The following is a 27,831-nucleotide window of genomic DNA, read 5'->3' as shown; positions in this document are numbered from 1 at the left end:
ACATTTCAATATTAAATGACAGATGTGTTGTTATTTCAAAAGCGGGGACAAGCATGGAGGAAACAAAAAGCTATTCATGTGTATCCTGACAGGGGGCAGCAGAGAGCCACACAATAATGATACAATATTTACAACTCCAGATACACCTAATTATTTTAGATGTAGTTACATATTATTTGATCATGATTACACTTCTTTGATGATTGACAGGGAAACATCACATGTGCAGCTAAAACATCTCTGTAAAATTAAGTAATTTATTTCATTAAAATGTAACAATACTTTGTCATTTAATATAAAATAAACAATACACATAAACATCGTTTTAATTAAATTGTATTACATTCATACATATTTGTGATTATCAAAGGTACATCTCTTAAAAAAACTGTTTTGTATGTGTGTATACTATACATCCACCCTGTACTATAGTTAGATTTGAAAACACAATCTTAAATATTACTATACAATAAAATAAAATAAGTATTTAATTAATATGGATTAAGTAATATTTTAAGTAATGTAAAAACAACAATTAATAAACATAAGTATTGGTTTTAATTAATTTTTTAAGATAGTATTATATTCATAAAAAAATTAAATTTTCAAAATTACTTATCTTAAAAAAAAAGTATTATTTTCATAAATAATTACTTGTTTCTTTAAAATAAATAACTTTTTTTGTATAATGTGTGTATATTATATGTCCTCCTTGTACTGTAGTTTGATTTGAGAGCACATAATCTTAAACATTACTATACAATAAAATAAACATTTAATTACAATTGAATATTTTTAATTTTATATAAAATAATCAAAATACATATTCTCCTTTAATTACATTTTTTAAATATTATATTCATAAAAAGTTTTAATTTTCAAACTTATTTATCTTTTTAAAAAAACAACACTTTTTTGTATTTGTGTATACTATACATCCACCCTGTACTATAGTTTGATAGAGCACATAATCTTAATAATTACTATACAATAAAATAAACATGTCATTAATTACAACTATATAAATATTTTGTAATTTGATACAAAATAAACAAGATACATATTCTCCTTAAATTACATTTTCAAATAGTTTTTATGTTCATAAAAAGTTGTAATTTTCAAACTCGTTATCTAAAAAAAACAACACTTTTTGGTATAATGTGTGTATACTATACGCCTACCCTGTACTGTAGTTTGATATGAAAGCACATAATCTTAAACACAATAAAATACAATTAAAATGCATTTAATTAAAATTACACATTATGTAATTTAGTATAAAATAAAAAAGATACATATTCTCTTTTAATTATATTTTTTAAATATTATATATGGATAATGTGTGTGTACTATACATCCTCCCTGTACTGTAGTTTGATTTAGGAGCACATCATCTCAAACATTACTATACAATGTGTGTACAAAGTGAGTCGTTTTAAAAGTGTTGCGTGCCATGAGTGTTGTTTTTATTGTCATTTACAAAGATTAAAAAACAAAAAGACATATTTGTTACTTCCACTTACAGACTGAAGCATGCAGCGAGCCATGTTAGCGTACGTCTGCGCGCTCACTGTGCACGGCCGAGTACATAAATAGGACGCGGGGCTGAGTCATTGTCTTCTCGCCGCAGACCGGCGGCGTCCGTCTCCTCGTCCTCCCACTCGGTCTCTGGGAATGAGGCGCAGCTCTGAGCCGTGTTTGAGGAACACGTTCCCTGCAACACGAGACAAAACCTCCATGAGTCAGTGTGTTAAAAAAAAAGCCAATTAGCGTAAAACTACATTAGTGGGAAAAGTCTTACTTGTGTTTATTTAAGGCTGTAACATGTTATGTTACAGCCTTATAATGGAATAAATGCATTGTAGTCCTCACAATTCTACAAACAATTCCCCTTAATGACGATGTGAAAAGGTTTATTTTCAATATTTTTGCAAATGTATTTAAAAAAAAGACAAAAATCAGCATGTACAGAGAAATCTTGATGGAAACCAACACTTCCCATCCAACCTGATTAAGCTAAAAAGGTGCTGCAAAGACGAATGGGCGAAAAATATATGAGGTTGTAACTGCTGCCAAAGGTGCATCAACAAAGTATTGAGCAAAGGCTGTGGATACTTATGTACATGTTAGCTTCTTTTTAGTTTGAATACATTTGCAAATTCTACAACAAAAAAAACATTTTCACATTGTCATTATGGGGTGTTGTGTGTAGAATTTTGAGGGAAAACAATTCCATTATGAAGTAAGGCTGTGACATGAGAGAATGTGGAACAAGTGGAGCGTTGACAATTAGGGATGATACTCGAAACCGGTTTTCCCGGTTGTTTGATAAGAAAAGAACCGAGTCCCCGGACTCAAATCCCTTTTTGAGAACCGGTACCCGTTATCGAGACCACTATAGTAAAGGAAAAGAGTTGATTCTTTATTCGAATCCCGTCCCGACCAGAAATGCTCCGTGGGACATCACAAGAAATGACGTCACGTAGCTCAGTCATTAGGCGCAGATAGCGAAAGCAGGAAAACAATGGACGGGAAAAAGCGCTCCAAGGTGTAATAAAGTTCAAAACAAAAGCTATCGTCCATCGAATAACTTTACTGAGAGATTTGAGCAGACTACAAACACATGACCAACACTTTTACCACCAACCGGAAACATAGCAACCAGGCTAGCAACGCACCTCCTTTACGGCAGCTGTCGCAACCTTCTTAAAACAACCGCAGCACATACATATATATACAACACTGCAGCACATACATATATATACAACATATACAACACCGCAGCACATACATATATATACAACACTGCAGCACATACATATATATACAACATATACAACACCGCAGCACATACATATATATACAACACTGCAGCACATACATATATATACAACATATACAACACCGCAGCACATACATATATATACAACACTGCAGCACATACATTTATATACAACATATACAACAGCGCAGCACATACATATATATACACAACACCGCAGCACATACATATATATACAACATATCTCCCTTTTTGAACTTTTGTTTTTCTTTCCTTGTAAACGTTACAAAATCACACTGTAGATGTGTTGTCTGTCTAATTATAAATAATGCAGACGAGGCGTGTTGGCTGAGTTCTTGACGTTTACTTTCACAGCGTGGCAACATGCAACACTTTTCGGGGCTACCGCGCATGCTCGTCACTCCCGTTGCATGCTGGGTAGTGTAGTTGTTGTATTCTCTAGCTCATAACATTTTTCCCCCATAAAGAAATAATGTTAACTCAATAAAGTGTATTTCTTTTTTTAGCTTTAACTTTTCATTTTTTAGCATTGTAACCACATTTGCAAACAACTTTTCTCTTCATAGAATTTTCTTTCAATAAAGAAATAAAGTGCAAAAATGTCAAAGCATCATAACAAACAGTTATGTTCCAATAGCAGCAGAAGTGCACTTTTTGGAGAGCTGTATTATTTTCACTTTTGTGCCCAAGGGACTGATTTTATTTAACACTATATTATTATTTATACACCTATAGTGATCACAGAGACAGCTTGTTTTTGTGTTACTGTATATATTTGTTTCTCTGAAAAATCCCACTTAATATACTTTGGGTAACAACAGTCAATATTTATTTATTTTATTTTATTTTTTTAGGTGGGTAACAGTCAATATTTATTTATTTATTAGATTTTATTTTTTTCTTATATAATAAAAGTGAGCTTTTGTTAAACCAAATATTGTGTGTTTTTTTCCATATACAACAACCTATCTGGACTCCATAAGAGAATCCATAAGGAATCGGTTCGAAAAGAGGATTCGATAATAGGCTCAAACTCGATCATTTCTTATCAAACATCATCCCTATTGAGAATACTGTACGCAGCAGATCTGGAAGGACTGCCGCTGGCCGTGGTGCTGAAGTAGCACTTTCTGCCTTCCAGAACTAAACCACAAGCTGACACCACGTCTTCTGATAGAAACTCTGATCTCGGATAGTCGAAAGCTTTCAGACTTGCTAGAACAAAGTGCGTCATTGAAAAAGTTTTGGACATTTCAAAAGGCGAAGACAAGAGGCCAGGGTTGACTATGGTAACATATTTGCGTGCGTATTGGTCAGACATTGATTATTTATTTCAAGTTTCATTCATTCAGACATTTTTTTTTATACAAATAGTCTGAAATGGAAGAGGCAGAAGCTGAAGTTTATTACACCTATCACAACTACTCATGTCTTCTGCATGCCGTTGTGCATTTTTTTGTAAAGTTTTCCGTACATCACCAAGAAACTCATGAAAAAGCTCCATCATGTTCATTTGACATCCATTGTGAATATATTTTTTTACAATTGATTTCTTCAAAATTATTTTAAATTGAATTAAAGCTCTTATTCCATAAATCAATCCCAACACAATGCTTGTTCTCGCGTATGTCTTTTTTTTAAACATTTCTTTATTTGGGGAATTATAGTCTGTATTTATCTGATATAAGTGCATGACGTCAGCCTCGTAATAAAACAATCAAAAAGGTATACATGCTTTGTTTATTGTCTTACTCAGGCCTAATAATGCAGGGGCCGTACTTATCAAGCTTCTTAGAATGACTCCTAAGACGTCTGCTAAGAGTTGACTTAAGAGTAAATAAATTCTTGGCTGAAAGCTGCACTTAAAAGTTAGTTATCAAGCGTCTTACTCACACTTTCAGCCAAGTGTAGGACTGAATCTTAAGTGTCACACTCAGAGCTGAATTATGACATTACTATGTGCCGTAAACGCAGTTTTAGGTGACGTCATTTCTGTGTCCATAGAAATGACCAATCACGGAAGGGAATCCCTTGTCTAAGAATAAAGAAATATCTTGGAAATATTGAAGTGGACAATGGGAGTGTATATTTTGACAATAAACTACAAAATAATACAAAACAAACTAGTCCCCGCCGGCACTCACGCTACCGCTCCCTCTCTTCTCTCGCCCACACACTCACTGACGTCACTCACCTCACGGCCACACACATACGCTACTGTCATAACATTTTCTTTCCAATTCATTAATTAGGCAACTAATTTGAAAGTGGTGTGGGTGACTCTATATATACTAGCCCACTGCAGACACATGCAGAAATCAACAAGGAATCGAAAAGTATTAAATCTGTGACAAAAATAATACCCGCTCTGTCTAAACCAGGGGTGGGCAATTAATTTTTACCGGGGGCCGCATGAGCAACCCGAGCACTGCTGGAGGGCCACATCGACAATATTTCAATTAAATTTTGCTCAATATTATTTTTGATATATACCGTAAGATAAATAATAATAATAATAATAATAATTAATAATAATAGTAATACTTCAACATAGTGTGTGTAACAGCATTCCATGACTAATATAAATAAATTAACATTAATAATAAATGACAGTAAAATAAGCACACGTATGACTGAGGAGTCATAGTGTAACTTTGTGTGGTGTTTGAGTTGTCCGACTTTTTGTGTGGCCTTAAACGCAGCAGTGGTTTAGTGCTATGCGTGTTGGTGACAGATGACAAGTTGCTTTTGGCCTGGTTTGTACGGCAGAAAATGACTAGTTTTTCGAGATAGAATTGTTTTACTCATATTTTTGGTGTGGTTATGTCCGAATATAAACAGTTTTGCTCAATAAAGTGATCGGTATAATTCCTGTCCTCGAAGCATCTCGATAGACGTTACAATAATTGAACGGTGTTCAATTGAACGGTGTTGACGAACACCGTTAGGGCCGCTTGTTGTCACTGTCACTCAAAGTTGCATTGCAAAATTACATAGAATAAATATGTTTATTTTGTTTAGAATTCAGATGGGATTTGATTTGGTGCGCGGCATATATTTGCTGTGCGCAGCGGACGCCTGAGCAGTGCGCAATTGCGCAGGCGCGCACCTTAGAGGGAACGTTGCATGGCAGTCCATGTCTTGTTGAAAACACGCTATTCTTCATCAACTTTTCTCTTTTTAGCGTCTCGGGTGTAAAGCGTGCATCACTTGTCGCTGCATGTGCACCTTCACTCGCAGGTTACACACGGACACACGCCCATAAATAATACTTTTCAAAATAAAAGCAGCACAGTTGTATTGCGCGCACGACATAGATGTTTTTTCAACTTTATTTTGTAATTAATGATTGCAGCTGTTCACATTCACTCACAATCACGCACACGCATACGTCCACACGGAAGTAATACAAATAACGATTTTCAAAACAAAAGCAGCACCGTTGTATTGCACACTCGACATAGATACTTTTTTAAATGTATTTTGTAATTTATAATTGGCCTCACGCGGGCCGGACAGGGACGCACAAAGGGCCGGATGCGGCCCGTGGGCCGCAGAATGCCCAGGTCTGGTCTAAACGATACCGTTTGATCAGCTGCTCGTCATCAAACAAATCCAGGACATCGTTCCGCTCCCTGAACGTTGGCGCACGTCTCTCTCGCCTCAGTGCCATCCCCCGCTGGCAACTCCTAACCACTTAAGACACCTCTGAAGGTCTCTTAAATATGGTGGAGAGTAGGAGTGATTCTTAGACTTAAGAACGTTGATAAAAAGCTTTTATTCTTAAGTTTGAGAGTAGGACTAAATTTCGCAAATTCTCAGGACTTAAGTGTAAAATGGCACTCTAAGAAGCTTGATAAGTACGGCCCCTGGTCTTTAATAATGATTAGTAAAATAAAGCACAATTCTGAAAAGTATGTGAATCTTGATCTTGTTGGTCAGAACTGAGATTCTCTGGGAGAACATTTGAGCTCATATGTTCAATAAATTATTATAATATTTTTTTTGGAATGTAGTTGGACTCCTCCCGGCCTCGTTGTGCTTGAAAAGGAACGTCCAATGGTCTTTTTCTGTCCTGGAATGACCTTCATTCTTCTAATAATTATGTCTCACAATCAATGTTATGAATTATTGACCTGTTTAAGGCTCCAATATTTCCCTTTTGAATTTTTTAATTTTTTTTGGGGGGTGGGGGTGGCATATCTTTTCTTGACAAAAAGGGTATAAAATAGAGATGTCCGATAATATCAGACTGCCGATATTATCGGCCGATAAATGCTTTAAAATGTAATATCGGAAAGTAAAATGTATGACTTTTTAAAAGGCCGCTGTACGGAGTGTTACACGGACGTAGAGCAGTTGCTCTCCCAGTCATACTTGCCAACCCTCCCGACTTTCCCGGTACACTCCCCAATTTCAGTGCCCCTCCCGAAAATCTCCCGGGGCAACCATTCTCCTGAACTTCTCCCCATTTCCACACAGACAACAATATTGGGGGCGTGCCTTAAAAGCAAATCACATAAAATGGACGGCTTTTCACACACACAAGTGAATGCCATGCATACTTGGTCAACAGCCATACAGGTCACACTGAGAGTGGGCGTATAAACAAGTTTAACACTGTTACAAATATGTGTGAACCCACACCAAACAAGAATGACAAACACATTTCGGGAGAACATCCGCACCGTAACACAACATAAACACAACACAACAAATACCCAGAACCCCTTGCAGCACTAACTCTTCCGGGACGCTACAATATACACCCCCCGCTAGCCCCTACCCCCCCAACCCCGCCCACCTCAACCTCCTCATGCTCTCTCAGGGAGAGCATGTCCCAAATTCCAAGCTGCTGTTTTGAGGCATGTTCAAAACAATAATGCACTTTGTGACTTCAATAATAAATATGGCAGTGCCATGTTGGCATTTTTTTTCCATAACTTGAGTTGATTCATTTTGTAAAACCTTGTTACGTTGTTTAATGCATCCAGCGCGGCATCACAACAAAATGAGGCACAATAATGTGTTCATTCCACCACTATATATATTGGTATCGCTTGATATCGGAATCGGTAATTAAGAGTTGGACAATATGGGAATATCGGCCATCTCTATAAGTCCCCATGTTGCTTGTGTTGTGTTGTGTAGTGCAGGCTGAAAGCAGAACACTCACCTGCAGTTTGTGCGGGGTTGATTCCTATACCGTCTGCAAGGAAAGAACGCCAGTCAAACGTGCGCACAAACGACAAACATCATTGCTATGTAACGAGAAGCAAACATAAAGGAGACATCGGTGACACAACCACACACCTGCCTTGGATTTACCTTGTGGTGCACACTGGCGGGCCACAGCATTAGGCACACCTTTCAGTCCAATGAGATTAGACTTGGACAAACTTTATGGATCCTCAAGGGACATTGTTCCACACAGTAGCTCAGTTACAAATGACGGAAAGGACAATGCAGATATAAAATGAGATGCCGAAGATCACTCATTTATATTGTATTTGTCTTTTGGTCAAAAGGTTACTCTCTAAATTGTTTTTTTTGTGTGATTGATACTGTATTACTGCCTCACCCAATATTTAACACAAAAAAATAGAAAAAAAACAGGCCACTTCTCACCAACCCCTCTACTCTCTTCTTACATTCCCAAGGCGGATACAAAGATCAGGGGCCGTACTTATCAAGCTTCTTAGAATGACTCCTAAGAAGTCTGCTAAGAGTTGACTTAAGAGTAAATAAATTATTGGCTGAAAGCTGCACTTAAAAGTTAGTTATCAAGCGTCTTACTCACACTTTCAGCGAAGTGTAGGACTGAATCTTAAGTGTCACACTCAGAGCTGAATTACGACATTACTATGTGCCGTAAACGCAATTTTAGGTGACGTCATTTCTGTGTCCATAGAAATGACCAATCACGGAAGGGAATCCGTTGTCTAAGAATAAAGAAATATCTTGGAAATATTGAAGTGGACAATGGGAGTGTATATTTTGACAATAAACTACAAAATAATACAAAACAAACTAGTCCCCGCCGGCACTCACGCTACCGCTCCCTCTCTTCTCTCGCCCACACACTCACTGACGTCACTCACCTCACGGCCACACACATACGCTACTGTCATAACATTTTCTTTCCAATTCATTAATTAGGCAACTAATTTGAAACTGGTGTGGGTGGCTCTATATATACTAGCCCACTGCAGACACATGCAGAAATCAACAAGGAATCGAAAAGTATTAAATCTGTGACAAAAATAATACCTGCTCTGTCTAAACGATACCGTTTGATCAGCTGCTCGTCATCAAAAAAAAAAAAACATTGTTCCGTTCCCTGAACATTTGCGCACGTCTCTCTCGCCTCAGTGCCATCCCCTGCTGGCAACTCCTAACCACTTAAGACACCTCTGAAGGTCTCTTAAATATCGTGGAGAGTAGGAGTGATTCTTAGACTTAAGAACGTTGATAAAAAGCTTTTATTCTTAAGTTTGAGAGTAGGACTAAATTTCGCAAATTCTCAGGACTTAAGTGTAAAATGGCACTCTAAGAAGCTTGATAAGTACGGCCCCTGGAAGTTTCTTTGTCTTGCTCTTTTTTCCCCCCCTTCCTCTAAGCAGCGTAGACTTGTTTCTCTGCAAACTGATGTTATTTTAGATTAGGGCTGCAACCAACCCTTATTTTCAAAGTCGATTAGTCAACGACTATCTTAACGATTAGTCTACTAATCAGATAATAAAGTGTACGTGTATTTAATGGCTCAAATTTTTCCATCCACCTTTAAAACCTCTAAAGGCTTAGTGGCCACATCCGTGGACATCACCTTTTAGCTCTTATTTCCAAAATTGTTTACACTACTGAATTGGGGTCTTATGGCCACTTATGTGGACACTTATACTGCCATCTGGTGGTGTCAGAAGAGTATACCATACAATGGAATTTGGGGGGGGAAAAAGTGTAAAAATAAGATTTAGCATGTCATTAAACATGAAGTACACGTTTGTGTACTTATGGACTAAGTACATTATATCAAAAGATGATTCTTAGTTTTTATTTTAATTAGGGTCTAATAAGCCCAAATAGCAAAGATAAATAAAATAAAAAAGCATGTAGACAAACAGCTTGAGCCTTAAGAGGTTAAATGCAGCTGAAGTTATTTTAGACTTGTGCTTACGAACAACAAAGATGACTAATTCATTCAATTCAATTCAAATATTTATTTATACTGCTCATTCAGCTGTTACAATGATTATTAAATTGTTTCCATTAAAAAGAAAGTGAAGGCAAAGTGCTAAAAAATTATTTTTTTTTACCTTGTTTATTAGACTTCGACTTCCTTTTTATTGTCATTCAAATTTGAACTTTGCAGTACAGATAAGAACAACATTTGGTTGCATTAGCTCATGGTAGTGCGGGATAAAAAATCAATAAGGTGCAGATATAAATAAATAGATTACTGTACAGATAAATATATGGCACTTTTGCATATGCATCCACGTTTATGGATGTATGTTATATTGTCTTTATATGCCAGCCAGTTTATACATTTTTGGGGGGAATTGAGGGGATTATTTATGTATTATGTATTAAAAACTGTTAAAATAGCAGCAATGAAAACAAACAACAAAATCTAACTTCCTCTAAAAGAGAAGCATTGTGTGATGTTTCAAAAGCTGCACACTGATATATTGACTATTGATTAACTATTGGCAATTGACGCTGCTTTGAAACGCACTTAAAATTGATGTAGACAAAGTCTAGCTGGCTGATTTAAGCTAAAAAGAGAGTTATTTTTCACACACCGAGGTTGAGAGGCGTCTTCCCTCCAGATGTCCGACATCCTACTTTTGCATTAAATGCTTGTGTAAAACACATGTACTGCCATAAAAAACAAGGTCTGCTTTGCAAAATGAGCAAGAGATTAATGTTTTTAGCATGAATAGGAAGAAATGTTAATGTTATCACTGGGGTGGACCCACCTCTTGCCTGGAAAAACGAGTGACTATTGTCAAATCAAATTGGGCGGCAAATGTTATTGTCGACTAATCGTTGCACCCCAAATACTTAAAAGGCCATAGCTTCCTCTGGACATGTCTTTATTGAATAGGAAACATTCCAAAACACTCACCATTGGTGATGATGGCGCTGGTGGCTGGGGGCACTTTGAACTGCGGGGAAGTCAAGCAGAGAATGAACGCAAAATACGAATATATTTGAAATTGATCTCGAAATGTTAGCGTTCAAAGTATATGACAAAAAATAATAATAATAATTACTTGAAACACTTTTGAGTGGGACCCTTGAGGGTCGAAGGGATGTTATTAACAATGTGGATTGTTAATAAAAATGGACAATGCTAAAAAATGATTAAGAATGAAAATAAATGTTATGAATTATTGACCTTTTTAAAGCTCAAATAACTTCACATCAAATACTTGACTTTTGAATTTTTTGGGAAGGAATATTGCATATTTTTTTGGACAAAAAGGCCAAAATTGGTATACAACATTTAAAAAAAAAATAATAATAATAAAAATAAATAATTAAATTCAACAAATATATTTTAAATTGATCTAGAAATTTTTTACTTCAATGTATATATATATATATATATATATATATATATATATATATATATATATATATATATATATATATATATATATATATATATAATTTATGAATTAAATACTTTTGAGTGGGACCCTTGAGGGTGGAATGGACCTACAATGTGGATTTTTAATAAAAACAGTCAATGCTCAAAAAATAGTTAAGAATTAAAATCAATGTTATGAACTATTGACCTGTTTAAGGTTCAAATAACTTCACATTAAATATTTGACAAATTAATTTTTGGGGGAGGAATATTGCATATTTTTTTGACAAAAAGGACAAAATTGCTATAAAAATACAAATAAAAAAAAAACCTACTTAAAATCAACAAATATATTTAAAATTGATCTAGAAATTTTTGAGTTCAATGCCATCCATCCATCCATTTTCTACCGCTTATTCCCTAAGGGGTCGCGGGGGGCGCTGGAGCCTATCTCAGGTACAATCGGGCGGAAGGCGGGGTACACCCTGGACAAGTCGCCACCTCATCGCAGGGCCAACACAGATAGACAGACAACATTCACACACTAGGGACCATTTAGTGTTGCCAATCAACCTATCCCCAGGTGCATGTCTTTGGAGGTGGGAGGGGCCTATCCCCAGGTGCATGTCTTTGGAGGTGGGAGGGGCCTATCCCCAGGTGCATGTCTTTGAAGGTGGGAGGAAGCCGGAGTAGAACCCACGCAGTCACGGGGAGGACATGTAAACTCCACACAGAAAGATCCCGAGCCGGGATTGAACTCACGACTACTCAGGACCTTCATATTGTGAGGCAGACGCACTAACCCCTCTGTCACCGTGCTGCCCTTCAATGTATATAAAAGAATATATATATATGAATTAAACACTTTTGAGTGGGACCCTTGAGGGTGGAATGGACCTATAATGTGGATTCTTAATAAAAACAGTTAATGCTCAAAAAATAATTAAGAATTAAAATCAATGTTATGAATTATTGACCTGTCTAAGGCTCAAATAACGTCACATTAAATATTTGACAAATTAATTTTTGGGGGAGGAATATTGCATATTTTTTTGACAAAAAGGACAAAATTGCTATACAACATTCAAAAAACAAAACAAAAAAAAACCTACTTAAAATCAACAAATATATTTAAAAATTATCTAGCAATGTTAGAGTTAAATGTATAAATATATATATATGAATTAAATACTTTTGAGTGGGACCCTTGAGGGTGGAATGGACCTGTAATGGGGATTATTTTATTCTTTTTTAAAACAGTCAATGCTCAAAAAATCATAAAGAATTTAAATCAAACGATTAACTATTGACCTGTTTAGGGTTCAAATAACTTCACATCGAATATTTGACTAATTATTTTTTTGGGGAGGAATATTGCATAATGTTTGACAAAATTGGTATACAACATTGAAAAAAAAAAAAAACAACTTAAAATCAACAAATATATTTACAATTCATTTACAAATGTTAAAAAAAATAGTTATATAAAAATAGTCAATGCTCAAAAATAATTAAGAATTAAAATCAATGTTGTTATGAATTATTGACCTGTTTAAGGCTCAGATAACTTCACATCAAATATTGAATAATTTAACTTTTGGGGAGGAATATTGCATATTTTTTGGACAAAAAGGCCAAAGTTGCTGTACAACATTCACTTTTTTTTTTTTAAATTACTTAAAATCAACAAATATATATATATATATATATGTATGTATGTATGTATGTATGTATGTATGTATGTATGTATACTGTGGATAATGCATATGTTTAAGAGCTATTTCTTTATTCATAATCATGTTTGAATCAGCTCATATTTTTTTCCTTAATTTTACTCTGTATACTAGTTTCTCTTTGTCTTCAGATTGCCTGGTTAGACAGGGTCGTAAACCATCAGGAATGTGAACACAACCCCCAAGTCTCTCTTCTTATCAGTGTTGAGGGGGGGGGGGAAATGGGGGCTTTCTTTGTGTGAAAAGAGTTGCTTTTGGCCTGTGGAATGCCAGATCAACTTGGGCTGCGCATTTGTATGTGTTGTTCGAGGCTGGTCTCATTATTGCCAAAGCTTTGACAATAAAATTACAAAATACCTATTCTGTGCTTGGTGGTACGTTTGAGTTCAGTTGATATGTCATTAAGGAACTTGGGACTGACCAGCGTTTTACATCCCACTTGGAGGAACATCTGGTCAAACGCAACAATTTGGGGGCTTCGTCCGAGATGACACGCTGACAATTGGACCTTCTCTTGCAATCTTCTGGACAGACTCACATGGCCAAAACATAATTCAAGGTAAGCAGAACCTTTCTTTTTAGATAAAATCTGCATTAGGAGTCTGCCCAGAAGTCTGTAAGTTAAACACTGCTTTGTACCCCAGACACAGAATGGTGATTTTGATAGATTGATTGCATTTTTGCCGAGCCTGCCATTGCATTAAAATTGTAAATAAGTGGTCAACTCACGTCATTGTGTCTCGATTACCGTGACGGGCAGTTTCATTGACGAGTGAACTAATAGTTGGGTGTGGCTCACCCTGGGTAGTTGGTCGCCGCCTAAAAGAGTAACGGGTTGGATGCCCATCATATGGTACAGTAAATACTCCCCGGTTGTGAGATCCCTGTTGACATTTTTATGTGCACACAAATTAAGGATGGGTCGGAGGCCATTTGTAAAATACAATAAATACTCCCTGGTTGCGAGTTCCCTACGGCATTAACGTGTGCGTTAAAATTAAGAAACGTACGGGAGGAGGCCCTTCTGTACCATATGATAAATTCCACGGCTGGAGGCCATTTGTAATAAATACAATAAAGATTCCCCGGTTGTGAGGTCCCGGCGACACTTTAGTGTGCGCTAAAATTAAGGAAAAATAGACACAATGGCCAAGGAGTGTGACAGAAAAGAATGTGATGACGGCTGGGGAAAATGTGATGAATCATTACTGTTTAATAATCCATTGAATGCACTGTTGTCGACAATGGAATTAGCAGGTAAAGTTTAAAAAGAAAAAAAAAAAAGAAAAAAAAAAAAAGAAAAGAGAACGTTCCTTGAAAGGGTTAAGAGGGAGTTTACAATACTCGAAAAGTTGTGAACTCAAACGTCTGGTAAAATAAAAAATAAAATAAAAAAGTAACTGGAAGTTTTATGGTAAAGTGAAACGCAGAGAGAGTGCTTACGTGTGCGTGGGTGTGTGTGCGTAGGGCTGTAGGCACTTGCTTGTGTGTGCGTGAGTGCTTACACGTGCATGTGTGTGTGTGCGCGCGCTGGTGAAAATGGTCAAGAGAAAAAAAGAGCAGGGTTGGTGCTCGAGAATTTAAGAGTTTAGCGTATGATAAAAGTAAACGGGGATTACGTGGAAAAACGAAATGCAGCAAAAGAACCGATGATTAATGAGACAAATAGGACAGACTAGACTGATTGGTGTTTTGCCTGCCGCGCATGCGCAAGACAATTCAAACGACCCGCCCAGACTCTGACTAGGCCACCGCCCCCTACTCCAGTGAGAAGGAGAGAGAGAGAAAAAGAGAGCAGGTGAAGGAAGATTGAGGGAGAAGAGGATGGTTTGAGAAAATATGGGAAAAGGATGTTTATAACCTTACGTTATGTGAATGGTTTCTAGGAGAACAGAAAATAGAAACATTGTGTGAAGTGTAAGGAAGAGATGGATACAGGATGTTGTTTGTAAAGGAAAACGAAAGTGAAGAAAAGATGAGAAAGTGACAAATGAAGGTATTCGTAAATGGTATGCTGTTGATTGTGGTTAGCTGCAAGTTTGTTTATTTGTTTGTTTGTTTAGTTGTTTGAGTGAAATGGGAAGAAATCAATAGGAGACTTTAGAAGCATTTTGTATCGTTGTGTTTCCACACAAGATGGCAAAAATACAGAACAACAAGTAGGATTAATGGCTGAATCTTCGACCTCACCGATAACACCATACGTTACAAACATAGCTACTGCTATGCGCAGTCTCTTTCCTCAAGATGAGGATGATAAGGCTAATGACAGAGCAGCAAGGAAGCAACTCCTTAATTTACAGATCGCTGAAAATAAAAGGTTAAAAGAACCAAAAGGTCAAAGATCAGCTAGGATATATTCAGCAGTGGGTGACCTTGCTTTTGAGTTCCAACAGGTGGAGGAAAGAATCCTCAACAGACGTGCGACCAGACGGTTGGACTCGGGTGGTGGACAACACGATGCTTCAAAGCCAGTCCGGGGTGGAAACTGTTTCGGCTGTGACCAGCCTGGTCACTGGAGTCGTGAACATTTTCGAACGGGAAAGGTTCCGTAGTGCCAACAAACGAACACAAAAGCGTGGCAAAGGACGCCCACCGCAGGAGCCCCAGCAGGAGATACAGACTGGCCCCCTGCTGGACATGAGTGTCAACGACAATGTTATCAGTTCGTGATTGACACTGGCGCCACCCATTCGATTCTGAATGCAGAGGTACCAAAGAAACTGTGTGCTTCCTCTTTAAAGGTCGAAGGCTTCGCTGGGGTCACAAGGTTACCTGTCACCAAACCACTTCCGGTTCAGATTGCTGGACCTCCTTTACAGACTGTACCCTGACATTCAAATCGCACAGAAGGAACATTCCTGGTGTTACCTGACGGCTCAACCACCAAGCTGCGACACCACTACCAAGGCTCCTACCACAGCCTGAAACAACAGGAATGGCTGACATCCAACTGCTCTAACAGTGAAAACCCTGACTGGCTGAGATGCTTCCGTGTGTTCTGCCACCCGACTCGCCATATGTTATGATCACCAGTTAGACACTCATACCAGGAGACCTTTGACTCCTTTGTATATTTATATATGTTGGAACTCAAGGTGTGGTTACTCATGTTGACCTATCTTTGAAACAACTAGCATGGTATAAGATGGACACAATTGTGTCCCACATTGTTCACTTGCTGTCTGTCTGGCCTACAAAACCAAAGAACTTAGGTGCAATGATAAGACACGGCGTAGCTGCCAAACATTACACCGACACCCAAATACCACATTTTCAATTGTTTAGGTTTAGCACATAGTTGTGTTAAACACATAACTATGGGCTGCACTTTAGACACCTGTAGGCTACGAGGAGCTAGCAGCTACACAACAGCTGAGCTAAAACGACACATTACACATTTAAGCATATCAAATAATTATAGTTGCTCATTACATACACAAAGTTGCCATGGCAGAAGTCTGATAGAAAGTATTCAGTAACAAACGTGTCTGCATCATTCAACTTTCTACAACATGAGCTTGACTTAATGAATTATTGGGGCCACCAGGTGTGGTAAAATTTCAAAATACTATTGATAAAGCATCCGCCATACGGGTAGTATTTTTCTAGTATTTGTGACAATATAAAATATAAGCATATTTAGTGGAGTTTGAGTTATTTGTGATATTGCTAAGGGGTCCCCTACCCTAACAACACCCCCCAGTGGACCACAGAGGCTAAAGAGACTATCATTGACCTCAAACATGACTTGTCCTCCGCTACTTGGCTATTAGTTGACCTTTTTCTTAGATGTTTCTGAAAGTGATAGTATGACTAACACAGTCCTTTTTCAGAAACAGAAGGGGGTGAGTGAGGGTGGATACAGACTCCTTGGAACAAAATCGACAATCATCCGACTCTGACACATTCCATAGTTTTAACGTTTTTACCGTGGGTAAGAAGTTATAACTAATTTTAATTTGAAAATAACGATTTTACACATCGATAGTACTTTAGTAAATCAAATTTAGAATATGGAGGAGGTCAGGGTGAATCATGTATAGTCTTTGATTTCACTGATATGATCAATACGGTACAAGGGAAAAGGTACGTACTGACTTGTGTTGACAATCACAGTGGTTGGCCGGAAGCAACAACAGCCTCAAAAGAGGATGCAACATCAGTAATTAAATGACTTGTGAATGAACTAGTACCCCGACATGGTTTCCCCAAAAAGATTAGGTCAGACAACGGCAACCATTTAAAAAAAACAAAAAAACAACCTCACTTAGCCTTGGTCGAAAAGGCTTTCGGACTAGAACACAGGTTTGGGGTACCATCCTGAGTCCCAAGGTAAGGTTGAAAGGATGGACCAGAACATTAAAAACTAATTGGCTAAAATCTGTGCACAGACCAAATTTAATTGGATTGACATGTTGCAATTAGCGTTAATGATCATTCGAAGGTCCGTGAATAAAACTGTTTTACCGCCCTTTGAGTTTTTTCACCCTATGAGCTGCATACAGGTCAGCCCAGGACCAGCAGCCGCCATGGAAGGAGGACTCAGCGTAAAACCAAAATGGTATTTTACACAAAAAATGCAGAATTTGTGTGCCAGTTCTTCTGTACAGATACGAGGATGACAGCCCGCCACTCCAGATTCCCTTCCGGCCGCTGAGAGGGTCAAGATCAAGGTCATCAAACGCAAGTGGACGGAGCCCAGGTGGTCCCTTCAAGGTCGTGGAACGGACGTCTCACGCCCTTCGACTAGCTGGAAAAGGGGACACCTGGTACCACCTCTCCCTCTACACTCCTGCTGAAGAACCTGACAGATTACCAGCGGATGTTATTGCTGACATAGCCACTACATCTGCCCCACTCGACCCCCAGCAGCGCCTTTTGAGCCTGAGGCAGCTGAAGAAGAACGGGAGCAGAAAACGACTCATTTTTAGTGTCATAGAAGAGCGAGGCTTTAATTACACACACATAATCCTACAGCCCAGAAGACGACGCTGAGAGAGAGATTTTCTACCTATATTACTCTTTTTAACTTCTATATTGTATATCCTTATTTGAGACCAGCCTTTATACTCGAAGTTATCCAATTTCTCTTGCTTGTTTTCAGCATAACTATCTGTGTCGTTATATTAAGTGAAAAGTTTGATGTTTATCCCCGTTTCGTTACCTGAATTACTCTGATTTTGATAGACGAAAAGCAGGATGTCACACCCGGTAGTGTTCCCTGACGGACTGGTGCTTGGGCGTGTTCTACTGTCTTTGTGTCTCAGTTCTTCCTTCCTGACGACAGTGACTGACAAGTGTCTAAGAACAAACAGCGGACTTTAAATAGACTGGGTCAAAGAGGATAGCAAGACTTATTTTTTGACCTATGCAGTGTGATTAATTACGGGGGACACAATAGCTATTACCGTGGTAATAACCTCTATATTTGTGACGACTCAACCCTGAACCATCGGTGTCGGATGCAGACAACATACTATGGTAAGTGGTGCCCATCGTCCCTTTTATGTTGTTTTGGGGGTTGACCTGACTGATACAGACTCTAAAGGAATTATTAAAATTAATGTCCTTGAGAGGGCGTTAACTACCTCTACACCCTCTGTAGCACCTAAAGTACCACCCCACCTTGGTGGTGTTTCAAAGGCTCTCACATCTGTGCGTGCTAATGACATCACCACCGAAGGCCTGGTAACTTTGACCTTAGGAGCGGGTACAGGTAAACCTGTGGCTCAGGTGGATGCCAAAACCTGGGTGACTGTGTTGCTTGTTCCGCTGGACGTCCTTTTCCCCACACTTACCCCGCTCCTTTTAAGTTGACTGACATAAATGGCTCAAACTGTCTTATTTCCTTGTTCTCTGAACCCACGCCACCAGGGTGCGATTTGTTGGCTAGTGTGTACCCTTCTGTTGACAATTCCACCCGACTTCTTCCATTTGTGGCCCAAAAGCTGAATTACACGTGTTTTCAATTCAAAGGACCCTCTTCGTCCCCCAACAAATTGGGTGACATTAACCCTTCCTGGTGCACCACACTGATAGATGGCTCAAGGATAGGCCCTTGGGCACGAGCTGACGTATTCTGGTATTGTGGGGAGCACAAATTGTACATTAGAATCCCAACGCTATCCGTAGGGCTTTGTGCTATGGTTAGACTGGTGACCCCACTCACCCTAGTGGGTACCAAATTAACTCCCCTTGTAACTCCTGTCTCAGCGGCCTCTCTAACTTCTTGCCGACGCCGCCATGTTTTATCTCGGAGGAGTGTAAAGGGCTCCTTTGATCTGATGAGAAACCCTGATGGTGTTTACTTTGATGCAATTGGACAACCAAGAGGGGTCCCCTCACAACACAAATTGTGGTGTGAATCCTGTGCAGGTTTCGAGAACCTTCCTATCATTGGTGCTATTTTCCCTGTGACTGCTACTAAAAATGTAGAACGCATTAACTATGTTTTTTATAATCTGTTGAGACTGACCAACCTGACTCGTGACGCCGTTGAGGGACTTGCTGAACAACTTGCCCCGACCTCCCTCATGGCCATCCAGAACCGCATAGCCCTTGACCGCATCCTAGCCAAGGAAGAAGGTGTGTGTGTGCAATGTTTGGTGACCAATGCTGTACCTTCCTTCCTAACAATGCTGCCCCTGTTGGCTCGGTCCAGAGCGCCTTAGAAGGCCTCAGAGCCTAAGAACTTACTGAAGTTTCCGGTGTCTCTGACCCCTTTAAAGATTGGCTTCATAACACCTTTGGCAGGTGGTCTGACCTAATTAAGTCGGCCCTGGTCTCCATTGGAGTTTTCTTGGCCGTCATAACCTCATGCGGATGCTTTATTGCCCCTTGTGCTAGGTCTCTATGCACCCGCATCATTGTTAGAGCTATCAAAGGTCAACCCCACCCTGGTTCTGGGCTTGCTATGTCACTGAAGGGGGTCAAGCATAGTGGTGACTTTCAGGGACCGTTAGTTTCCTTCCCTGACAATGACGACATTGACGTTGACTCCCTCCTTCTCTCTCCCATGTAACTATGGTTTGATTGTTTATCGATAGCTTGCTCGAAAACCAAAACAGCACCTACTTTAATGTAGGGCGTGCTTTAGAGGTGTTGCTCTCGTAGGAGAGATCTTTTGGATAAGATCTGAAGGGGGATTGTGGATAATGCATATGTTTAAGAGCTATTTCTTTATTCATAATCATGTTTGAATCAGCTCATAATTTTTTTCCTTAATTTTACTCTGTATACTAGTTTCTCTTTGTCTTCAGATTGCCTGGTTAGACAGGGTCGTAAACCATCAGGAATGTGAACACAACCCCCAAGTCTCTCTTCTTATCAGTGTTGAGGGGGGGGGGGAAATGGGGGCTTTCTTTGTGTGAAAAGAGTTGCTTTTGGCCTGTGGAATGCCAGATCAACTTGGGCTGCGCATTTGTATGTGTTGTTCGAGGCTGGTCTCATTATTGCCAAAGCTTTGACAATAAAATTACAAAATACCTATTCTGTGCTTGGTGGTACGTTTGAGTTCAGTTGATATGTCATTAAGGAACTTGGGACTGACCAGCGTTTTACATCCCACTTGGAGGAACATCTGGTCAAACGCAACAATACACACACACACACACACACACACACACACACACACACACACACACACACACACACACACACACACACACACACACACACACATATATATATATATATATATATATATATATATATATATATATATATATATATATATATATATATATATATATACACATTAGGGTAGCAACAACTAATCGATTAAATCGATTAAAATCGATTATTAAAATAGTTGCCGATTAATTTAGTCATCGATTCGTTGGATCTATGCTATGCGCATGCGCAGAGGTTTTGTTTTTTTTAATAAAAAAAAAAATATATATATATATTTTTTTTTTACTAAACCTTTATTTATAAACTGCAACATTTACAAACAGCTGAGAAACAATAATCAAAATAAGTATGGTGCCAGTATGCTGTTTTTTTTTCAATAAAATACTGGATAGGATAGAAATGTAGTTTGTCTCTTTTATCCGATTATTAATCGATTAATCGAAGTAATAATCGACATATTAATCGATTATCAAATTAATCGTTAGTTGCAGCCCTAATATATATATATATATATATATATATATATATATATATATATATATATATATACACATTTTATTTTATTTTTTATGTAACCTTTCTCTGATTATATGCCCTCAGCTATCAAGGCAGAAAGGAAATGTCAACACAAGCATGGAAAACAAACAATGTAAACAACATTGAAGACTTAACAATACGATCTTAAAATAGGGAATGTGTAAGAAATGCTTCATAAAGTATAAGAAAATAGTGCAAAGTGTCAAAATGTAAACAGAGAAACCTGAGAAGAACTATTTTCTGCTGATTTAGTGGCAGGAAATAACGTCTGTGTAACATGATTTTGCCGTTATTCTTATTTAACTATGAAAAGGAATTTTTGTTATGCAGTAATTATTTAAATTGTATTGTTATTATATCGGTCAATATCAATTATTATTGATATTTCTTATGACCTATGGAAAATAAGAAGGAGGATAAAATATTTTTATTTGAAATGTAACTTGCTCTGATTATAATGCCCTCAGCTATCAAGGCAGAAAGGAAACACAAACATGGAAAACACTCAATGTCAACAAAATAGTAAAATCCCATTGAAGACTTAACAATAAGCTCTTAAAATAAGGAATATGTAAGAAATGCTTCATAAAGTGTAAGAAAATAGTGCAAAGTGTGAACATGTAAAAATAGAGAAACCTGAGAAGAACTATTTTCTGCTGGTTTAGTGGCAGGAAATAACGACTGTGTAACATGATTTTGCCCTGTTATTTTTATTTAACTATTAAAATTATTTTTTGTTATGCAGTAATTATTTAAATTGTATTATTATATCGGTCAATATCAATAATTATTGATATTTTTTATGACCTATGGAAAATAAGAAGAAGGAGAATAAAATATTCTAGATTTGTATTTAAAATGTAACTTTCCTCTGATTGTAATGCCCTCAGCTATCAAGGCAGAAAGGAAACAAACAATGTCAACAAAATAGTAAAATCACATTGAAGACTTAGCAATAAGATCTTAAAATAAGGAATATGTAAGAAAATATTTATAAAGTGTAAGAAAATAGTGCAAAGTGTGAAAATGTAAGCATAGAGACACCTGAGAAGAACTATTTTCTGCAGGTTTAGTGGCAGGAAGCTACAGTTGTGCTCTAAAGCAGTGGTCCCCAACCACCGGCCCGGGGACCGGTACCGGTCCGTGACGCATTTGCTACCGGGCCGCACAGAAACATTATTATTTTAGAAACTACCGCATTTTCTCCGACTTAAATTTCGCCTGTCCCACTAAACACACCAATAAGTTTGTTAATAGATATATATTACAACTCCTTTGTTATAGTACATTGGACAACGCACATTATTTGACATATAAGATGTTAATGTGCCAGATTGTAACCAAAGGCTCATTTTTTTTGCTGTTTTTATCTGCCACACGTAGAAAGCTGGTCCGTGAAAATAATGCATACATTAAACCGCTCCCTGGTGGAAAAAAGGTTGGGGAACCCTGCTCTACAGGGTGAGCGCGGCTAAGGTAGTGTGGTATCAGCAGGTCTTGCCTTGCATCACGTACAGACCACATTGGTCTGACTACGGTCCCTTTAAAAACTATCCAAAAACCTGTCCGGGTGACTTTTCCTCTTTTATCTACATTTTTTTCATTGTGACTTTCTCTTTTCACTCCATGCAAAGAATCAACCAAACAAACGTGATAGTCGATACTGTCACCTGATTGGCTGTCAGCGTGTCACACTTCACTTCCTGAGAGCCTTTTGTTCATGCAACCAACCTTGCTACCGTCAGACGGAAAATAAAACATGTTTTATTGGTATCGAGCACGTGTCCATCAGGATATATTTTGATATTGTTTTATCGCCCAGCCCTATGTTACATTGCTACACAAGTGCAGTGGGGATGAGATCCAGATGAGCAGTTTGTCATCATCAGTGCATTCAGCCACAATGTATTGTAAGAACCAAGGAATAGACACACACTATATTATCTCACAGTATTATTCATTCATAATTCTTATTATTCTTACCTCCTCAGCAGCAAACTTTAGAACTGCTGTGAATGGTGTGCTGTCAGGGACACTCAGTCTGCAACAAAACAACATTTAAAACATAAATACTCCATCTTTGATGCCATGATGTCCATTAATTGCAACTCTATGGCGTTTACTAGTGTTTTCAAAGTGACATTTCATCTGTCTTTTATTTCATTTACACTCCTGGATAGACACATCAAATCAAAACATGCAGGGGCCATTTTGATATTTTTCATTTTCACAACTAATACAATATATAGATTTTTTTTTTAACCTTTCGGGCTCTCCTCAAGTTCGGTCCCAAGGACCTGGAAGGGTCAAAATCAAGGCCCGGGGGCCAGATGCGGCCACTTCATTTTATTTGGCCTTCAAAACCCTGGAAATAACATGCATCAATAAAGTACTGTAACTTTTCTCACTAAATGTATTCTTGCTTTCTATTTTGGGAGGGGAAAAACAATACATGTACTCCATGTAACCGCAAATGATGTTAACTTAAATATTGTCTAATTATGCAAAAATATATTATCAAACCTTCAAACCATTTTTTTTAAAACGGAAATAAATACTAATAATAATGATTTCAAAGCAAGCTATCCATCTAATTGTGCAATGTAAAAGTAGCAATAGATTTCATGGTAAAATTGTGAAATTTACTTTGGTTTTTACTAAGGCTGCAGCTAACGATTATTTTTCTATCGATTAATCTATAGATTATTTTTTCGATTAATCGGTTAATCTATAGATTATTTTTTCGATTCATCTATAGATTATTTTTCCTTTTACCGATTTTTTTTTTTTTTATTATTTAAAATGAAGATGAAAAAATAAAAGTAGGCCAGTTTTTTCAAAAGGCATGGTTTTTATTTACAAAAAAAAAGTATGGCCACTCAGTCAACATTGACAACAACATGACAAAATATTCTGTAACAATGTAAACATTTAAAACTTTTAACATTTAACAAAATTAAAAGTAGCTTATTTGCTTTTTAATGTGCAAATATAAAAGTAAACATCCAGTGCAAATCTTAATATTCTGCAATAGTATAAGCATTTCAAAAGTAAAAGTATTGCTTATTTTGCTTTAAAATGTGCAAAAATAAAGATAAACATCCAATACAAAAAAGTGCAAAACGAAATATTCTGTAACAACAGTGTAAACATTTCAACAAAAGTGAAAGTATTGCTTATTTGCTAAAATGTGGAAAAATAAAGATAAACATCCAATACAAAAAAGTGCCAATCTAAATATTCTGGAGCACTGTAAACATTAAGTATTGATTTTAAAATGTGCAAAATAAACATCCAGTCCAACACAGTACACAATAACCAATTCTACTCATTCCAGTGAGTGACTAACAGTTGTAATGAAGAAAGGTTAGCATGTCTACTTGCTTTGCTTCTTTTCTTGTTTACAATATTCCCAGCAGCTGAAAATAGGCGCTCAGAAGGGGTCGATGTGGCTGGAACTGAGAGGTAATTAGCCTTCACCTAAACCCAGGACTGCGAGCGAGCTGAGCTGCAGTTTAAGTTTCTAGTAGGTCAACGGGCTCATAGTGATGTTACTAGTAGTTGACTGGGAGGTGTTTATTATCATTTGGGGAGAGTCCGCTGCCTGATGCTCACCTGCTAAACACCTATCTGCTCGACGCTGAAGCGCTGACTACATGCGCTATGAATACGCACTGCTGATTGGCTGATAATGCTTCGTGTGTACCAATCAGATGGTTGTGTGGGTGGGACAATGCTTCGTGTGTACCAATCAGATGGTTGTGTGGGTGGGACAATGCTGCGTGTGTACCAATCAGATGGTTGTATGGGTGGGACAATGCTGCGTGCTGAGACAGAGGCAGACAAGCAAAGCAACTTGTTAAGACTTTAGCAGCTAAAGTTAGCTTTAGCTTAGAAACTCGTTCGGTACACCCCCGTACCGAACCGAAAGCCCTGTACCGAAACGGTTCAATACAAAACACATACCGTTACACCCCTAGCAGATACAAATGACACATTCATGTATTTGTGTAATGATGACAACGTATGCTAACGCGGACGATTGACTAGTTGATGGTTGATGGTTTTCTTTTCAAATGTTCGTTCATAGCCGTTGTGCTGCTATGATATGCCATTTCCGCTCGACACAGTGTGCATACAACAACATTATTAGGCTGTGTATTGAAATACTCCCACACTTTTGACGACTTTTGGCGTGCGTTTTTCCCCTCGCTCGCACAGTCTGCTTTGCGCTCCGCCATGACGGTAGTGTGACGTAATTATGCGACGCGTCGACGCACAAAAACGGCGTCGACGTATTTACGTAACCGATGACGTCGACTACGTCGACGCGTCGTTTCAGCCTTAGTTTTTACAGCATTTTTCTAGCAATGAAAAAAAACTGTACTTTTTTTACTGCAATAAACTGTGGTGCCGTTTTGGCATTTACAGTAATACACCCAAAAAGCTACAGTTATTGATTTGCGGTAAAACAAAAAACAACAACTGGCAGCTCAGGTGCCAAAATATTACTTTAAAATTGCATTTTTTTTAATTTACAGTAAAAAAAAACTCATGTACATTTTTCTGGCAACATAGCTGCCTTTTCTTTATTTATCATAAAACGATAGTACTGTTTTTCCATTTACAGTAATACACTAAATTTTGAGGTGAAACTATTGCAACTTACCCTATTTTTTTTTTTACATATTTACTTTTTTTTTTTAAAACTACTAATAAAATGAATAAAAAATTGGTGTAATAATACTACTCACTGTTAGAAGCGGGCCTCTGGGGCCAAACATAACTGCAATGTGGCCCTCAGTGAAAACATCTTTGACACCTCTGGTCTAAGTCATGGTTTTTTTTCTAAATAAGTCATATATTTTTATTCAAAAAAATATAACTTCAGGTCTATCTGTCTATATAAAGTTGTTTTATTCTTATGTTGTATCCCCTTTTTGTCAAAACCCTATTTTTGTGGTAAAAAAACACAAAATATGCAATATTTCCCACGTATGATACAGTAGGTAAGGTTGTGTTTTTGCCTCATCCTGGTGAGAATCCTGCGTGTGCCTAAAGCATTAAGGAGGGGGACTATATATGCATTCTTTACGCTTTCTTCACTCACGCTTTAAGTGAGAGCTGAGGCTTAAGTGCAACCTTACTTACTTATTTGAAGTAATTGGAGCCTTAAATAGGTCAATAATTCATAACATTGGTTTGAATTAATTATTCTTTTTTGAGCAATGAGTTTTTATGAATAAATCCCACTAATATTATTGGGGATCCTAAAGGGTCCAAGTAATAAAAGTGTTAAAAATAAGGCACACATTTTTTAATTATTTTTACTTTCAACACTTAAATCTCTAGATCACCTTCAGGTCTAAGTTTTTATTATTATTTTTTTAATCTTTTTGTTGTATGCCCTAAATTTGTAAAAAAAATAAATAAATAATAACACACAAATTACGCAATATTTTCACCAAAAAATATTTAAAAGTGGAATATTTGATGTGAAGTAAACAGCATTGAATAGGTCAATATTTCCAAACAATATTGACTTTAAAAAACAAAAACCGCCTGCATAGCAGCTTTGTTATTAGGGTCAACATTGCAACTTTTTCTCGTTATACCTTTTTGCTCTTTTATTCCACTTTTTTATGTTTTGTTTTTTAATAGTATGTGTAGAATGTTAATTAAAAAAAACACTTAAATCTCTAGTTAACTTTCAGGTCTAAGTTTTTGTTAATTGTTCATGTTTTTGCTGTATGCTCTTTTTTGTCAAAGAAAACAAACACACATAATACGCAATATTTTCACCAACAAATATTGCAAAAAAGTGGAATATCTGATGTGAAGTAAACAGCATTGAATAGGTCAATATTTCAAAACAATATTGACTTACATTTTTTTTTTTTAAATTTAAACTGCCTGCATGGCAGCTTTGTTATTTGGGTCAACATTGCAACTTTTTCTCGTTACATTTTACCTTTTTGTTCATTTATTCCACTTTTTTTATGTTTTAAAAAAAATATATATATTTTAATAGTATTTGTAGACTGTGCCGCAAATGGCCCCCGGGCCACGCGTTTGACACACTGATTGAAAGTATCGCGAGAGTTCGCATATGCTAGCACAAAATAATACAAATGTATGGACGAGTTGTTTACATCTAAAACCAGGACGTAAAACAACCTTTTCAGCGTATAATAAAGATGCCAGGAGATTATTAATAAAATAAACATATGTTGCTGGGCTGTCAGTGTAATACTCACACTTTGAACGGGAGCCGGGGGTCCGACGTCAGTGTGATTTTAAACGTAACTTTGGACCTGGACAAGCCGACACAAAGAGCAGGTTTCATTGCGTCTGTTTTAACAACACAATTCTCACATTTCAGAGGAAAAAGTGAACGATTAGAGAGAAGAAACTTACATATTTCAGGCGAGGCGACGCTGGTTTGTGAGCTGTTTACACACACCCGGAAGTCCGAAGGACCCCTTCATACACGTCATCAATTTATTTGTGTTTTTTTATTAATT

At 37.4% G+C, this 27,831-nt stretch overlaps 1 protein-coding gene across 1 annotated transcript; it reads right to left on the bottom strand.

The window, feature by feature from the left end:
• Window positions 1–1,444: 1,444 nt before the first annotated feature.
• Window positions 1,445–27,831, bottom strand: ufm1 (ubiquitin-fold modifier 1). Its single transcript, XM_062046730.1, has 6 exons — window positions 27,725–27,831; window positions 27,565–27,621; window positions 23,291–23,348; window positions 10,935–10,974; window positions 7,980–8,012; window positions 1,445–1,714 (listed from the first exon to the last, which is right to left on the bottom strand). Coding segments are annotated over exons 1-6 (294 nt in total). The 5' UTR covers window positions 27,727–27,831; the 3' UTR covers window positions 1,445–1,610.

This window comes from Entelurus aequoreus, linkage group LG05, assembly GCF_033978785.1.
Source record: "Entelurus aequoreus isolate RoL-2023_Sb linkage group LG05, RoL_Eaeq_v1.1, whole genome shotgun sequence".
NCBI classification, from domain to species: Eukaryota; Metazoa; Chordata; class Actinopteri; order Syngnathiformes; family Syngnathidae; genus Entelurus; species Entelurus aequoreus.
The sequence above is the reverse complement of the archived record's forward strand: the minus strand, read 5'-3'. Positions and strand labels throughout refer to the sequence as shown.

Bases quoted from the DNA above. Each gene is read 5' to 3' on its own strand.
- ufm1 (XM_062046730.1), bottom strand. The intron at 23,349-27,564 runs GTGAGTATTACA...GTTTTGTTGCAG, and splicing joins CCCCGGCTCCCGTTCAAAGT to ACTGAGTGTCCCTGACAGCA. The intron at 10,975-23,290 runs GTAAGAATAATA...ACTTCCCCGCAG, and splicing joins TAAAGTTTGCTGCTGAGGAG to TTCAAAGTGCCCCCAGCCAC.